This window comes from Sarcophilus harrisii, chromosome 2, assembly GCF_902635505.1.
Source record: "Sarcophilus harrisii chromosome 2, mSarHar1.11, whole genome shotgun sequence".
NCBI classification, from domain to species: Eukaryota; Metazoa; Chordata; class Mammalia; order Dasyuromorphia; family Dasyuridae; genus Sarcophilus; species Sarcophilus harrisii.
Genome location: NC_045427.1, coordinates 183,431,799 through 183,449,155, shown reverse-complemented (window position 1 = coordinate 183,449,155; position 17,357 = coordinate 183,431,799). Strand labels below are relative to the sequence as shown.

General features: G+C 35.5%; 1 protein-coding gene across 2 annotated transcripts in view; it reads left to right on the top strand.

Moving 5' to 3' along the window:
* Window positions 1-17,357, top strand: part of MYT1L (myelin transcription factor 1 like) — a 660,434-nt gene that overhangs the window by 627,798 nt on the left and 15,279 nt on the right. For both annotated transcript variants that reach the window (XM_031951169.1, XM_031951168.1), the window contains one exon: window positions 6,488-6,579. In XM_031951169.1, the coding sequence (XP_031807029.1) occupies window positions 6,488-6,579 (92 nt within the window). The remainder of the gene's footprint in view (window positions 1-6,487; window positions 6,580-17,357) is intronic.

Below are 17,357 nucleotides of genomic sequence, written 5' to 3'. Positions count from 1 at the left end.
GGGAACCAGAGCAAAGGAGCCTGAGATCATATCAAAGAAGGAATATGGGGTATTTAGCTTAGAGAAGAGATCATTTAGGGTAGGTTAGATAAGTATCTTCAAATTTTGCACTTGAAGAGAGCTCAGACTTGTTATTTTTGCTTCAGTGTATACCACCAAGAACAATGGTTTGTAAAAGCTTCAGAGGCCAGATTAGCTTCAGCAAAGGAAAAAGCTCCTAAACAATTAAACTATAAAATACTGGTGTAGTAGTCCGGGTATGAAATAAGATCATATAAAGCACAGGAAAGATACCAGAGACATTATTTGAGTTTGATTGAATAATTCACTGAATCTCATTTCAACAACAATATTCCTGAAAATATTCTTGACTTCATTTTTTAGATGAATGATAAAATGTACCTAGGATTGTGATAACATATATCTATATCTATCTATCTACAAATAGATAGATATATAGATGTAGATATTTATTTATATAGATAGATAGATATCTATTTATAGATAGATAGATAGATATTTATAAATGCAAAACTGGGCTTTCTAGAACAGTGAAAATTACATTTCTATTGACTGATGGTTTCTTTTTTCTCTTAACTGTATGCCATTGAGGCTATAGTGAGGTGACCCCACTTTAAATTATAATTACCTAAATGAGTTACAACTATCACTTTCTCTTCATTTACTAAGCTTGTCACTGGAGTCAGAGGACCTGCCACTGATATATTGCCTATGTGATTTGGGGCAAGTTGCAACTTCTCTGAGCCTCAGTTCCCTCATCTGAAAAATGAGATGTTGGACTTGATGAACTCTGAAATCCATTTCCTCTAAATCTATAGTCCTATCATTCAAATCAATTTAATTCAGTAAACATTGATTAATCACTTATTACAAATTTTAAAAATTAAAAATGCAGTTTCTGCCATCAAGAGCTTATAATAGGAGGAAAACAACACACAAAAGGAAGCAGAAAAGAGCTTCCAAGGCCTGGATGAAATAAGATGATGGAATACCAGGGGGCACCAGGGCTAAGAATATGATGTTCCATCGAGTCAAAATCAAACATAGCAGAGTAACTAATGGAAAACTGGAGCGTTACCTGGAAAGTTCTGAATCCTCTATAAAGGGAAGTTTTGAAAATTTATTGCTCTTCCCTCCATCCTTCTAATTAAAAGGAAGAGGCAACTAAGATGATTGAAGTGATAAGTATCAAAAGCTATTTTCTCAAATGAGATAATAAATGTAAATGCTTAGCATAGGGCCAGGTACACAGTATAGTATTTACTGTAAAAAATATTTACAATATTTATATAATATTTATAAATATTGTGTTGTCATGATCATTATTCTATGCAAAACTCCACTGGATATTACCTGTAAGGATTTTCACAAATCTACTTACAAATTACTTTTGTCATGATTGATAGCTCCCTTTCTCTTTCCCAACTTTCATCCCCGGAAAATGGAAGACAAAAGCTAGATCATTTAATTCCTAGTCATTCCTCTAGTCTTTTTTTTTTTTCATCTCTAATAATCCATCCCTTCTATTAAAGTTCTCTTCTAATGCTTCTTCATACATGTCTTAGTGGAGATCTTTCTCTTTCTAAAGTTGAGCCACTCAATCACAAGTGCCAGTGAAGGGAACCAAGCTCCAAAAATTAGTGTGGATTAACTTCCTCAGACACTGCACCTGGATTGTGAAAAATCCAGGGTTTGAAGGTCCAGGTCTGGTGTAGAGAGGAGTGGTCCAAGTGGAGAGAAGCAGGACAGCAGCCAGGGACAGGCGGATGGTAAAATAGCCTGGGAAGATAGCTGGGTAATTGAATGGACTTGTGAAGATGAAGCATGATTGCTGATTGGCTGATTGATAGAGGAGAGCAAACCAAAAAAAATGTCGTGTACAAAGAGTACCAAGTCCCTTAGTTTAATTAAAATGTAGAGGGAGTTATAATGAATGATTAGTCCAGAAAAATAGGTTGGAGCCAGATTGTAAAGGGCTTTATTAAAGGCTACTATAATTAGAACACACACACACACACACACACACACGATACTATACTACACCACAACACACTACACTACACTACACTATACTACACTACACTACACTACACTACATTAAAACTCCCTTTACCCTTTTTCTTTTCTGAATAGGTAAAACAAGGTTTGAAGTTAAAGGTGCTGACTATAAAATGTTTTATGCATCTTGTGGTATGTTTCTGTATTTACCACACAATGTCCCTGAATATTCTTGAAGTAACTATAAAATTTGTATAACTATAGCCAAACAGAAAAAGAGAATGGTCCTATTGCTCAAGATTGTATCAGTAGATTAGTTTCTGATTATTGAGTATGAGAAACTTTGTTAACTGCCAAAAAGAGTCCTTGTGCCAAGTGAGAACCCTTGTACCCAAACTGTTGAACTGCTAACCTTGCTAATAAATGAGTGTGCTCAGATTATGCTTCCTTAATTGTTATACTTCCTTAGTCTTTATCAGTTTCATTCATGGTAAATAAGAACACTGAGTCAGAGGGTCTGGATTCCATTTCCAGTTTTACCATGTAATATTTATATTACTTTAAGCAAGTCAATTAATCTTTCAAGGCTTCAGTTGCATCATCTGTATAATAATTAGATTAGGTGACTTCTAAAGTCACTTGCACTTCCAAATTTATGTTCTTGTGATCTAAAAAGAGTATATGGCATAGTAAGTATGCATTATAGGTAAAAAGGCAGCCCAAGAGTAAAAAAAAAAAAAATTCAAGGATTTAAGTACCACCTCTGACACACATTGACTGTGTGACCCTGAATAAGTCACTTACCCAATTAGTACCTCAGACAACTATCTAAGACAATAAATAAGTAGCTAAAACTTTTTGTTCCTTAGTCATTTCTTTGCATGAAACTCTTATTATAGACAGGTGTGATACAGATATATATGCAAATATATAATAAATGCATAGTATACACATACTATATATGTGTATATATGTATTTTTATATATTATATCATTATGATAAGGACAGTACAGCCTCACCCAGAAGAGCATCTACACTCCCTGGGAAAGACTCTTCCCACACATTATGTACCTTTTGGATGCAAAACCTACATTCCCTGGGAAAGACTCTTTTCCCACATCCTATCTCAAGTATGTTCCTTTCGGATATAAAACCCAAATTGTTTTGTTTCTGTATAAAAGTAAGCCTTGAGAAAATGTCTTTTTGCAATTCTTTGACATTGCCTACCAAGTGAACATCTTGGTGTCTCTCTCTTTAATAAAGTGCCTTTTCTTATCACAACCTTTTATGTAGCAAATTTCTCGCTGTGAACCCACCCTAACTTGATGTTCTGGAGAACTAGGAGACCAACCCATATTCCTGCCAGATCCATACCTCATCAATTATATATTTATATTTGTATATACGTGTGTGTGTGTATACATGCATTTATATATAATATAATTTAAACAAAACCAAAATATATATAAAATTTTGTGAATTCCAAATGAGAAGACTTCTTTCTACATTTGGAATTAGAGGACCTGAATTCCAGTCACAATTCTATCACGTAATAGATTTGTGGCCTTGAACAAAACTTTGAATTCTTTATATCTCAGTTTACTCATCTAGGTGAGCTCTTTTAAGAACATATTCATTTCTAAATTTATGATCCTGTAATCAAAGAATCAGCATAGTACAGTACAGAAAGTCATTCAAGGATTAAGGAACAAATTCAACCACCTCTGAAACACCAAATGTGTGACTTTGGGTAGGTCACGAGGCTCTTAATATTCCACACCACACTCTAAGACTAGAAACTTCAGAAAAAGTACTGATCTATATTAATAAAGAAAACTCCTCACTAGGTCTCTATACCTGAGAATTCACAAGTTTGATCAAAAAACAAAAACCTCCCTAAGAATCTCATCTATGACTTTTTATACTAAGTATTATTCATTGTCAGAAACCCAAGTCCCAGTACAGTTTGACTCCACATCTCAGACCTCAGTTTCCTCCTCTGTAAAATAAAAAGTTGGACTAGATGTTGTTAAGGTTCATTCCAGTTCTAAGTCCTTCAAACAGGAACTTTAATGGGATATAAGTATTTATAATAGTATGGCTATGGACTGGAACTCTTCCATTGAAGATTCTGTATACTATACTGTGTATAGTTAAAGTAACACTTAAAGAACATTTGAACAGCAAAAAAGAACTGTTTAATTTATTTTGATAGCCAGATGAGCCGGGGTAGAGTTCTTTCATAGTTTTCATAGCTTAAGGGAGGTTTGTTTGTTTCTTGGTATAGTTTTTGCAAATAAAGCAACAAGGGGCGCTAGGTGGGGCAGTTGATAGAGCACCTGCCCTGAAGACAGGAAGACCTGAGTTCAAATTTGACCCCAGACACTTAATACTTCCTAGCTATGTGAGTCTGGGCAAGTCATTTAACCCCAATTGCCTCAGCAAAATAAATAAATAAAATAAAGCAACAAATTTATTCTTCACTTTAAAAAATCAGGTATTATGAAATGGAGGTTCATAGCTTCACGTAAAATTCTATTTTTAGGTTCACCTTCACCAAATTGTTCAGTGTTTTGTTGTAGAATTCATTATAAAATCAATAAAAACATCATCACTATTTAGGAGCCATCCTCAATTGGTTTTGTTTTTATTTACTTCATTTTTCCTCTCCAGGGCTCATTTTTTAACCTCTAGTAAATCTATTACTCCTTATACTTATCACAGTCTCTTTAAAACATAAATCAGACTAAAATGATTTAATTGAAGTGTGATCAGAGGAGTATATGCTGGGAGAACTAACCTCATTTAATTTTATTAGTACATCCCATCAAAGATAGTAGCCAGGGAGCACTCTGGGTGCTCCTCTCCAGGAGGAAGAAGAATTACCTGAGGGTTTCTTGATCTGGCTTACAATGTTGACTCACCAAAGGCCACAGCTCATCCCACAATGAATGACTTATCTCCATATTGCCTTCAAGTCCATTCTTGCAAATTCTCTCCTTGGTTTTCTGAGCCCTGAATATCAGTTTGTTTCTCTGTGGCCTTATATCATAGAATATCACAAAAACTACCTCTGGACTAACTGTATTTCATGATCCCTATGAGCAGCCATGAGAAACAAATGCATGGACTGAGGCAAATTGTAAAGGAGTGCCTGTCAATTTGTTTTATTTTGTTTTTTAAGTCTAAGGAGCCATTAATAAAGTTAAAAATAACAACCACTTCAGATTCCCAGAACTGAAGCTACATTGACTCTGACATCACCAGATCTAAGTTCAAATTGTGGTTCTGGCAGTTAGTATCTGTGTGAGTTTGAGCAAATTATTTTACCTCTGGGCCTGAGTTTTCTCAAAATAAAAGAGGGTTGGATTAATTGGCCTTTAAGCTCTCTGCTAGGTCTAGACCTATGATCCTATATATTAGTGTCTATTAATTGAGAAAATACATAATAGCCAAACCCCCACCACCACCACCCCTCTCCCCCCCAAAAAAAGTTCTGGATATAGTAATACTTGTAAATGAATTAACATCTTATTCATAATAATTTCCACAAAATTGTTTTCCTGAGCAGCATTTGAATGAAAAAATCTTCATGAAGATCACAGCATAAAAAGAGCTAGAGGAAAGAATTAAGAATCTCCAAATGGTACCAACATGTATTTTGTATTGCATTTACATACACATAGTATTTGAGTTATTCAGAGGCCCTCAAAATTATGTCAACATATACAAGAGGAAAGAGAGGTTTGCCAGGTTCCTCTTGGGCATACCTGCTAGAAAAGAGAAGGTTAAAAAAAAAAAAAAAATCAAAGGAAAGTACCACGAAAAATTGCTCCAGGAAAATTGAGAGGATCAGGGTCACATATAGATAGAATCCTGTTTTAAAGAATTAATTGGTGCATCTGAAGGATTGTGCTCTAGCTTAGAGCTTAGAATGAAAAAGTGATGACTGATAAAGGAGTAAAAAACACACACATACACAAAACTAACAGACACAGAACTAGAAAAGCATGGAAACCTAAGAATATTTAGCTCAAAACAGATTGTCCATTTAGATTCTAATAGGATATGTGTTATATATCCAGAATTGGAAGGAACTTCAAGCCATTTAGTCCAATGCCTTCATTTTACAGAAGCGGAAAATGAATTCCAGGAAGTTGTCCAAAGTTAAGCTGGCAGTAATAGAATTGGAATTTGCAACCCATCATAGTCTGAGCCCAGAGCCAATGCTGTCTCTATTGTACCGTGAATGCAGACTAGCCTGATTATAAAGGCTTGGAGATCTTCTATCCTAAGTCCCTCACTACCAGTAAAGCTATTAGGGCTCATCTGGTAAATCTAAATATGAATAAGAAATTGGGCACATAGGATTTCATCAAATAGCTCTTGTTGCTGTATAACATTGTGCTTTGATGGATGTCTTAGTACCTGTTATTAATAGGTTATTCATGTTCTTGTTGCCTACAGTCTATCAGGATGTCCACGAGCCACATCAGCCATGAAGAAAGCAAAGTTATCAGGAGAACAAATGCTAACAATAAAGCAGCGGGCCAGTAATGGTAAATGCTTGGTTGTTACATTTTTAATTGCATCTGTCAGTTAAGGTAAAGGGAAATAGATGGGAGAAGTAATACCTAAATAGTTATAGGAAATGGGTTTGGGTTGGGAGGGTGGAGAGAATAAGCATTTATATAACAGCCTGAATACCAGGCACTCTTCTAAGTATATTATAAATGATTTATGTCTTTTGGTCTTCACAACAACTTGAGAGGTAGGTGCCATTATTATCCCTGTTTTATAAATGAGGAAACTGAAGCAAATGGAGGTTAAGTAATTGTCCCCAGAGGTACACAGATAGTTAAGTGTCTGAGGTTGCATTTAAACTCAGGACATTAGTTTTAGTCTTTCTCTTTTGCTTGAAATAATGATTTTCACCACTAAAAAGACCTGAGATACAAAGAACATTGTCCATCCATAAACCTGATACTGCTAAAGGGAAAGAATGATAAATACCCCCATTCTAGTAAGGGAAGGATTCATGAGGAAAGCATCACTTGAACTGAAGCCTTAAAGGAAAAGATTCTTAATAAGTTGAAGTGAGGAAGAGAACACATTCTAAGCAATACTTTCCTGAGCTGGTTTTCTAAGGGCTCTAGTAACCTCCTCTAGGTTGTGAATAACTAGCCATTCACACCAAAGTCCATACTTGGAACAACTTTGGAGTCAAAAAGTCTCACTCTCTTGATTGGTGACTATTTCTCTTAGAGACAGCTAGTTGACATGTAATGCCAAAGAAACTGAGGCAAGATAGAGATTAAAGAGTATTTAATATTTTATTTGAAAGAAAGAGATTTACTGGCACCAAATGGTCCCAGGGCTGAATGAGACTATCATCTTCAAGAATCCAGCAAACAATGTGAGTTCCTAATGACATATATATAGTTGGCTCAGATACAGGGGGTAGACTAAGGCAGGATGCTGAGAATGGGAACACGGGACTAACAATCTGGTTCTGACAAGGTGAGGGGAGGCATGGGGAACATCTGATAATTGGGATTACAGAATGGGGAGAGGCACCCAACATTATGATGATGTCTAAGATAGAAAGTCTTTCTCCTTATTTGGATCATCATAAGGAGGGAGAGGTGGTGTTGCAGGATTGAGCAGAACAATTCAGAGAAACCAAGGCAAGATAATTTAGGAAAACTGAGTCAGGACAATTAGGGAAACTGAGTCAGGATGATAAAAGAGAACTGTGGCACAACCAGACACAGTGTATAGAATTCCAGACTTGAAGTGAGAAAGTCCTGATTTAAATCCAGCCTTAGAAATTTACTAAATATATAATCCTAGGCAAGTCACTTTTAAGCCCCCAAAGAACTCACAACCTAATGAGGGAGACAATATACAAACAACATATATAATCCATATAAAATATAAATAACAAATAATTAACAGAGGAAAGGCACCATAATTAAGAAGAGTAAGAAAAAGCTCCCCCTTAAAAAAGAGATTGTAATTAGGAGTTAAAGAAAGCCATAGAAGTCTGTGTAGGTGTATTTGAGATGGGAAAAGTTCCAGCCACAGAGAGTTCCAGCCAGAAGAAGTGCCCCAGAAAAGAAAGATAAGAATGTCTGGTTCAAGGAATAGCCAAGAAGCTAGTGTTACTGAATCAAGTATGTAGGGAGGAGTAAGATACAAAAAGACTGAAAATAGAAGGGGACTAGAAATGAGAATAACAATAACACCTACCTTTCGAGGTGGTTGGGAAACTAATGAGATATTAATCGTGTTTTGTAAGCTTTAAAAAGCAATCTATATTAATATGGTTATTATTATTTCACAAAAGCCTCAGCCATGCTTTATTTCATTTTCTTCCCTCTCATCACCTCTTACACAGATTCTTTGCGAATCATCATCTGTCACTGAACTCTTTCCTTCCTTCCCTCCCCATCTCTGGTTCTGGAACTGTGGTTCATGATTCACATTAACTTTGTTTTTTATTCCTGAATGGAATATATCTATTTACTGCCCTATGGTCAAACTCACTATCCATGTAACTTTCCCAACTGAAGTACCCCTCCCTATCTATCACATTCCTATGCAAGTTGTTTTTACCATTACAATATAAGCTCCTTGAGGGAAGGGATTTGTCATTATTTAACATGGTAAATTTATACTTGCTATCTAAATTTATATTCAATATCTTCTCTCCATATTTTTATATCCCACCTGAGAGAGGCTTGTAGTGTCATAGGTCCATTACCTGTAGACTCAGCATACTCACATATAGCTGAGATATCTATGTCTATCATTTTATCTTATAAGATTCTTATAAGGAAAATCACAATTTCCATGAAATAAAAGAGTTGGAAAGAGCAAAATTATCTGAAATCCTCTTTTCCCCTCTTCTTACTTCTTCTTTTTATTAATCCTGATTCTTAACTCATGCACAGATTTGTAGCTTTTGCACAGAAATTGTCCTCATTTTTTCTCCTTATCATTGGAAGCTCTCTGTACAGATTCACTATGTCTTTAGTAGAAATCCAACTTTAATGATCAGAGAGAACTTCACTACATATTCAATGAAGTAGACTAGTCAAGAAGTCAACTCCTGTTGACAAATGGAACCAAACCCAAAAATCACTCCATATTAAATTTCTTATTGGATTCATAAGTCTCTGACGATGGGGGATTTTTTCTGTCTTCATTTTGTTTTGAGGCACAGAATCTTAGTTTATTAATTTAGCTAATACATATTTATTATTTGCCAGATAGTGTTCTGGATGCTAGACTATCATTATGAAATAAGCACTTTTCAACCCTCTAAAAATTTAAATCTACTATGGGATATATGCAAGTATATTACAAGATAAAATGGAATTATGACAAAGGAAGTTCAGACAAAACAATCAGGGAAAATTTGAGGATGGAGAGGTCAACTTAAGGAATGAGGATAGTGGGCTAAGGAAGGATACATTTAGGAATTAGACCTTAAAAGAAAAAAAAAATGAAAGGAGAATATATCATAAAGAAAGGAAGCAAGAGAGATGACAGAGTCTAGGAATCATCTAATTCAACCTGCAAGAGTCCCTTCTGCAGCATCTTCCCATAGCCAGTTATCCAGCTTCTTCATGTTGAGGGGTGAGAGATACCGTAACAGCAATGGGGAAGGTTTTTGCTTCCGATCGGCAAATGAGGATTTGGGCAAAAGAAAAAAAAAAAGGGGGGGGGGTAGTATTTTCACTGAGAAACTATTTCCTCAGCGGGCTGCTTCCTGATTAGGAAGATAGCAAAGGTTGTGTACAGAATCTTGCTTTTTATTAACCGTCTATGATTTGGAGCTAGGAAGAGATTAGGGGTTAATTTCCAAATCAATAAAGGGTGATAATTATTTCCCAGACTCAAGTGATTCTCAGATCAATTGGGAAGTGGGAGATTCCTGTGGGAACCAGGTAGTTTTCTCAGAGTTGGGAGATTCAGGTGGGTGGGGATCAGTTTTAGGAATTTCCCCAGGCCAGGTGACCCACCCTCCACAAAGATCAGGGGACAGAGTCCTTATTACATCACTCATAGATAGCTGATAAAATGGAATCTACTCCTCATCACCTCGGATAATCAGTCTATCACTGGACAATTCTACTTGTTAAAAAAAGGTTTTGTTTATATTGATATAAAATCTGCCTCTGTGTTAACTTTTATCCACTTGTCTTAATTTTCCCCTTGATCCAAGATCTATCTCTTAATATCATCATCTTCATCAGTAGCTAATAGGGTTTTAAAGTTTACAAGGTGCTTTCCACAAATTATCTTCATTTGCTCATTAACCCCCTCCCCCCCCAAAAAAAAAACCCCAAACCTTGACCATTAGAAACCTTATCATTTGAGAAATGAGAACTTAGCCTTTCAGTCTGGAAAGAAGACTAATATTCAAGGAAGAAGCGTGAGCACTTGATTTTTCTGCCTTTTGTGTTGTCAACTGTTTTCTCCTAGATGCACTATCTTGTTTTGGTTTCTTTGCTATTATTCTATCTCATTGAATTGAATGGATCATCACATTTTTAAATGACATCAAGAAATTTATATATATGTGTGTGTGTGTAAAGAACAACCTGGAAAGTATGAGACTTGAAATTTTATCATGGGAGTGACTAAAGGAATTGGAATGTGCAGATTTGTCACATGGAAATTAAATGAAATTAATGAATTAGTGACATTGCAAAGAGCAGAACTGAAATCAATAGGTGGAAGTTTCCATCATCCTATACTGTTGAAGATGTAAGTGAAATTAGTGAATTAGTGGCACTGCAAAGAGCAGAACTGAGACCAGTAGGTGGAAGTTTCCATCATCCTGTACTGCTGAAGATGTAAGGGAAGCATAAGAGAATTTTTAACAATTAAAATTGCCCAAATGATAAAATGGGTCTTTTAAAAAATACAATAGTGAGCTTTCCTTTAGTTGAAACAGACTTAATGGCTACTTTAGAAGGATGTGGTAGAAGACATTCATGAAGGAGATACAGTTAAACTAGCCTGAAAGAGAGGAGGACAAAGCAACCAAGAAGTTTATTACTCACAGAGAAGGTGACCTCAATGATATTCACCAGTCTCAGATATAGGCTGCACACATAGATATGTACATGCATACACAGATACATGTGCATACATAGAGAGATGTTCCCAGATAACACTATCATATACAATCCTCTCCCTCGCACTCTCTAAGAGCCCATCCATCCACACAAGTGGTGAAGACTTTATGTGCTGTGAGACTGAAAGGGCTTTCTCTAATCCAAGAGTCATTTCTCAACAAGGCAGACAGGGAACAGGTTACTCCAAGGAACCTCTTGCCACCAAATGCCTTTGCCCTTTGGAGAAGAGACGAAGTCCCTAGAAAAAGGAACTAGTCGCTATGGCTTTGATAATCCAGTTGTGTGGGACAGTAGTGACCACAAAAATAACCAAAGACTCTCAGAGTAAGAAAAAGCAAAAAGAGGTTTATTAAGATCTGGCAAGAAAGGCATCTCCCTTAGACAATAAAGGAGGCTAAGCATAAACCGCAAAATGTAAGATTAAAAGAACAGAAGTCTCCCCCTTTGATCTCTCCTATTGTTTGGGGGAGTCCAGGTTTACACCCTAAATATAGATATCTTAAACCCATAAATCTGTTCCAGAAACAAAAGAATACAAGTCAAGAATAAACTCTCAATTTAAATTTCCCTAGAGAACTGCTATAGAAGTAGATATCCTGTGATGGAAAGAATTCAAAGCCATCATCACCTTTAAAAGAAATACTTAAATGCTAATTAAGAGGGGTGGGAAAGTGGAGGGGAATGTTCATTCAAGACAATGAAACACCTGCAGCTTTTTAGCTATAGCTCAACTTGTTATTATAATGTCTCAAGTAATAATTTGTTCATATTCCCTTGAGAGAGTTTTTATTCAGTTAATCCCATACATAGTCAAACCCTCTCACTTGAGAGACTGACCCAAAACAAGGAAGAGAATTTTCCAAGATTATACAGCAAGTTAGAGATAAGGATGGGGAGAGCAGTAGTAGCTATAGGGAGACCCTGCCACAAGGTCTCTGGGATACAAAGTTGGACAACAAACATGGTAGGCTGCCTGCAGCACCAGTAATGAGGACAGGGAAGAGGATCAGGGTAGAAACTGGATATATTTCTTCCTCTACATGTGGAGATCTCAGGGTCTGCTCTCTGATAGGTTTTAGCACCAGGAGTTAGAAGCTAGCCACAACTAGAAAAGACCTAGGCTGAAGGAAAGGAGACAGATCAATTTTCTATGCCTTAATTGTCAATGCTGTAAAGTTACCTATAAATATAACCTGTAAATAAAAGGCTATTAAATAAAATTTTAAAAAAAATTTTTTTCTATGCCTTTTCACTGGATGGCTCAAACATCTTTTGTTGTGTGAAGCTTTTCAGAAGTAGAATGAAAGACCTTTCTGTAGCAGAAAGTAGTAAATGTCACATCAGATTGAATGTTGGGAATATAATAGAGAGGATTCCTGTTCAGAGAAGTTAAGAGGTCCCCTTCCAAGTTGGAGTGGGGAGTTCCATTTTCCCATCTGTAAAGTATATTGAACTAGAAGATCTATAAGGTCTCTGGCAGACTCCAAAGGTTACCCAGGAACCTCTGCTATGACTATGGACAGGACCAGGAGATTGAGGAATGTTGATAATTAAGCGCTTCGGACTACTCTGGAAATGAGGGAGATACATTGCCTTCAGGAATGTGTGAGGGCTTATTTTTCGCTAGGCATCCCACCTATTCACCCATTTGATTCCCCCCAAGGGGAGGTTTAGGAACATATCTGGATGATTAATGGATGATGACAACAAAAATAAATAAAAAGCAGCCTTTACCCCTTCTTGCTGAGGAGAGGAGGAAGGCATTTTCATGCATACTCAGGAACATATGTACATTTACAAACAGAGAGAGAGAGAGAGAGAGAGAGAGAGAGACTTTGGCCTATACACTAGACCCTAACTTACACAGGGAGCCACAGGGCTAGTCCAGGTGCCCTTGGTAGATATTTAGATGGGGGAGGGAAGGACAGGGAGTAGAAAACAGGGCAGGAGAAAGAAAATTTTTAAATTACTCCAGAGTTTTAAGACTTGATTATTGAAAGATTCACACTAACAGATATTATAAGGTAAAAAGGGGACATTCTGAGGAGATAAGATGATGAGCAGAACATCTGGAGTGAGTCAACCAGGGCTTTGTCCCAGAGGACCAAAATTTTATGCATTTGTGTGCTTTTTCACACAGCATGTGTGCTTTTTCAGCAACATAGAAAAGTCTAATTAATAACTAAAAGCTCAGCCCCTAATTAGCAAGAATAGATAAAATAGGAAGCTAACAAATCTTGTTAATAATGGCCATCTGTGACCCATTATCCCTGTTATTTTTATATCAATGGATTTCATGTTACTTGCTTTAATAACTAGCTATGCCTTAAATGATGATTTCATTTTTTGATATGTTGATTTTCAGATGTCAGAGAGAGTACTTTATATTAAACAATTAAATTGCTCACATCTCTTTAATATTTTAAGCTTTAAAAAATGTTTTCCTTACAATACACATGTAATTTAGGTAGTATAATTATTATCATTCATATTTTACAGATGAAAAGTCTCAGGTAGAAAGAATAAATGATGTGATCAGGATCACAAAACTATAAAGTTTTGGAGCTCATGTATTCTGACTCCAAGATTAGTATTCTTTCAGCTAGACCATGTCTCCTCTGTTATGGACAAACCCAAAATAAAGAACTTTAGATATTTAAGGGAGTATAGAGAAAATCTAGTGAAACAATCCCAGAATCTCAGATTAGGATGAAGCATTAGAAATTCTCTAATTATAATCCTTTCTTCAAGGAGAATCCATTTTATAGTGTGATTAATATGTGGTCTTTCAGTCTTTATTTGAAGATCACCAGTGAATCTACTCCAGTGAAAATACTAAGTTACAGGTTTGTTGTAAGGAAATTAAAAAAAAAAAAAAACTTAAGGTATTAAAGAGTTATGAGCAGTTTGTCTAATGGAAGTCCCTCTGGTGTCTGAAAACTAATGCAACAAAAAATGAAATCATCACTTAAGATATATCTAGTTATTTAGGTGCCTGGACAAAGTAGCACAAAATATGCACAAAGCAAGTAGCATGATCTCCTTTGGTACCTCAATTTACTTTTGAGTGGCTATAATTATTAGGCTTCATGTTCCTCTGTTGTTATTTTATCATTTTGTCACGTCCTATTCTTTGTGACCCCTTTGGGGTTTTCTTGGCAAACATACTAGATTAGTTTGTCATTTCTTTTGCAATTAATTTTATAGGTAGGGAAGTTAAGGCTAACAAAGTTAAATGACTTGCCCAAATTCACACAACTAATAAGTTTCTGATTTGGGATTTGAACTCAGGACTTCCTGTCTCCAGGCTCATTGCTCTATTCATTGCACCACTTAGATGCCCGTTACTTCCTTACTTCATTCCTAAAATATATTATTTTCTCTTTTGCCCATTGCTCCTAGGAAGCAGAACAAGACTGATCCCTCTTTTATATTAGAGCTCTTCAGATACTTGACAACAGACTTCAAGGGGCTCCCATGTTTTTTCTGCTCCAGATAAAATATCCCAAAGCCTTTCAAATGATCATCATTGTTATAATTTCAAGGTCTTTCCTTATCCTGGTAGCCTTTTTTGGTAAACTCTCCAGTTTATCAATTTTCATCCTAAGATATGACACAAAAGGCTTAGCACAATACTCCAAATGTGGACTGAGGAGGTTATAATGGTACAGCTGGACTTCTATCTACTTCCTACTGGAAATTATGCCTCTCTTGGATGCCCCATTACATTTTTTAATTATAATGAATTTTTAATACATTAAAACTCCAGATCTTTTTTCAAACAAACAGCTGTTGAACTTATGTTCCCCCCAAATCTGGTATTTTTTAATTTGATTATAGTTAATTCAAATATCTGACCTTCATCTATACTTATTTAACATGATCTCATTTGATTCATACTAATTTTCTAAATCAAAAACTTTTTAGATTATTACTCTATCATCCAACATGTTAGACAAGACCACTACCCTTTTGCATCATAAATATTTATACAGCTCCTACTATCTGCCAGACATTATGCTAAATACTTCTTACAAATATCTCATTTGATCCCCACAACAACCATATGAGATAGATGCTAATATCTCCATTTTACAGGTGAGGAAACTGAAGTAGACACAGGTTTCATGATTTGTCCAGGGTCACACACCTAACTTTTGAGGTTGAATTTGTGTCAGGTCTTCCTGACTCCAGATCTAGAACTTTACTCATGCATCACTTAGCTGCTTTCTGACAAATAAGAGTAGTACAGGTCAAGAACCTGTCACTGGAGCAATATTAGAAAGTTCCTTCCTAGTTGATATCAAAATATTTATTACTATATGAGGAATTTATCTCTTTAGCCAGTTTCAGCTCCATGTAACTCTACAATTATCCAGACTACATTTTTCCATATTTTCTAAAAGAATAACATGAGGGACTTCTTAAAAGCTTAGTTAAAATGAAAGCAAACTTTATAGTATTTCCCTAATCTGCCAGTCTAGGAAAAAGCAAATGAAATTAATCCCACCTCACCAGTTGTTGATGAAACCATGATGGTTCTTGATGATCACTGCTTCCTTTTCCAACTACCCACTCACCCATTCCCTTCACAAGACATGTGAAAATATTGCCAATAATCAAAGTCAAGTGCCCTAACCTACAGTTTCCAGATTTCATTCTCTTCTTTTAAAAAAATGAGGATATTTACCATTCTCCAGGCCTGTTATACTTCTTCCATTCTCCATCATCTTTAAGTGATTGAGTAACCCTATATTTTGTTTCACAGAAACACTGGATCATTGATCTAGAATTATAAAAGACCTAAAGGTCATGCAGTTTGAAATATAAAGAAACAGGCCCAGAGAGAGTATGTGACTTGTCTACAGAAATTTAGGTGACTTTATCATTAGGTGACTCCTCAATAGCCATTTTTGTTCTGTCCTTTACATTCCAAATATCATTCCCCTTGGGAGAGAAAATAGAAACAAAATAAGATTTGAGTATATTTGCTTTCTCTGTCATCTATTATGATCGCTCTAACTATGTTCTATGTCTTTCTTGATCATTTCCTTTTTCTAAGAAAGATCAATTCTTCAATTTAAAAGTTATCTTTTCTGTTGTTAACTCTCCTTGAAACTCCCCTCACACTTTGGCACACTGGACACTCTAGCAAGAACATTCCATACTTTTGTACCCATCCTCTGTCACTTGCCCCTGCTCCAATATTGTTTGAATATCCTTAATTTTAAAAAAATTCACTCAGTGAGTTCTTATAGCCACATAGCCTATTTAGAACATTTCCCACCTTTCCCTTTCATTGTAACTGTTTCTCTTTAAGTTTTAGAATTTACTTCTGAAAAATTTCCTTGTGGACCTTAGAGCCATTATTTCCCTATTAAAAAAAGTGGGGGGGACTTAAAACTATCCATGAAACCATTGAAATCCACTTTCCTCAAATCTCCAGACATGTCAGATGTTGAGGATAACTAGTATTTATATGCACAGCTTTACTTTCCTTCGCTATCATGAGTTCTAAAATAGAATTGCCAATTCCTTCCAGGCTTCCCCCATCTCTTAATAGATGAGATTAAACTTAAGGTGAGTCAAGAAAGCATTTCTCAATTATGTAGAGAAATGAGTCAAATGTTAAGTACATAAGTCATTCCCCTATTGATAAACTATCAAAGTATATGAAAAGACAGTTTTCAGAAGAAGAAATCAAAACAATCTATAGTCATATAAAAGAAATTCTTTAAATCACTATTGATTAAAGAAATAAAAATTACAACAATTCTGATACCATCCCATCCCTATAAGATTGCATAATATGACAGAAATGGAAAATGATAATGTTGGTGGGGAAAACTCAGAAACTAATGCACCGTTGGTGGAGTTGTAAATTGATCTGACCATTATAGAGAGCAAGTTTGAACAGTGCCCAAAAGGCTATAAAATTATTCTTACTCTTCTACTCAGCAATACTATTACTAAGTCTAGATATCAATGAAATTTTTAAAAAGAAAAAAATAAATTTGAAAAAAATTTATAGGAACTGCTTTTGTAGTAGCAAAGATCAGGAATGGCTATAAAAGTTGTCATACATAATTGTTTTTTTTAATCTTTATTTTATTTTATTTTATTTTTAATTTAATAGCCTTTTATTTACAGGTTATATGTATGGGTAACTTTACAGCATTAATAAT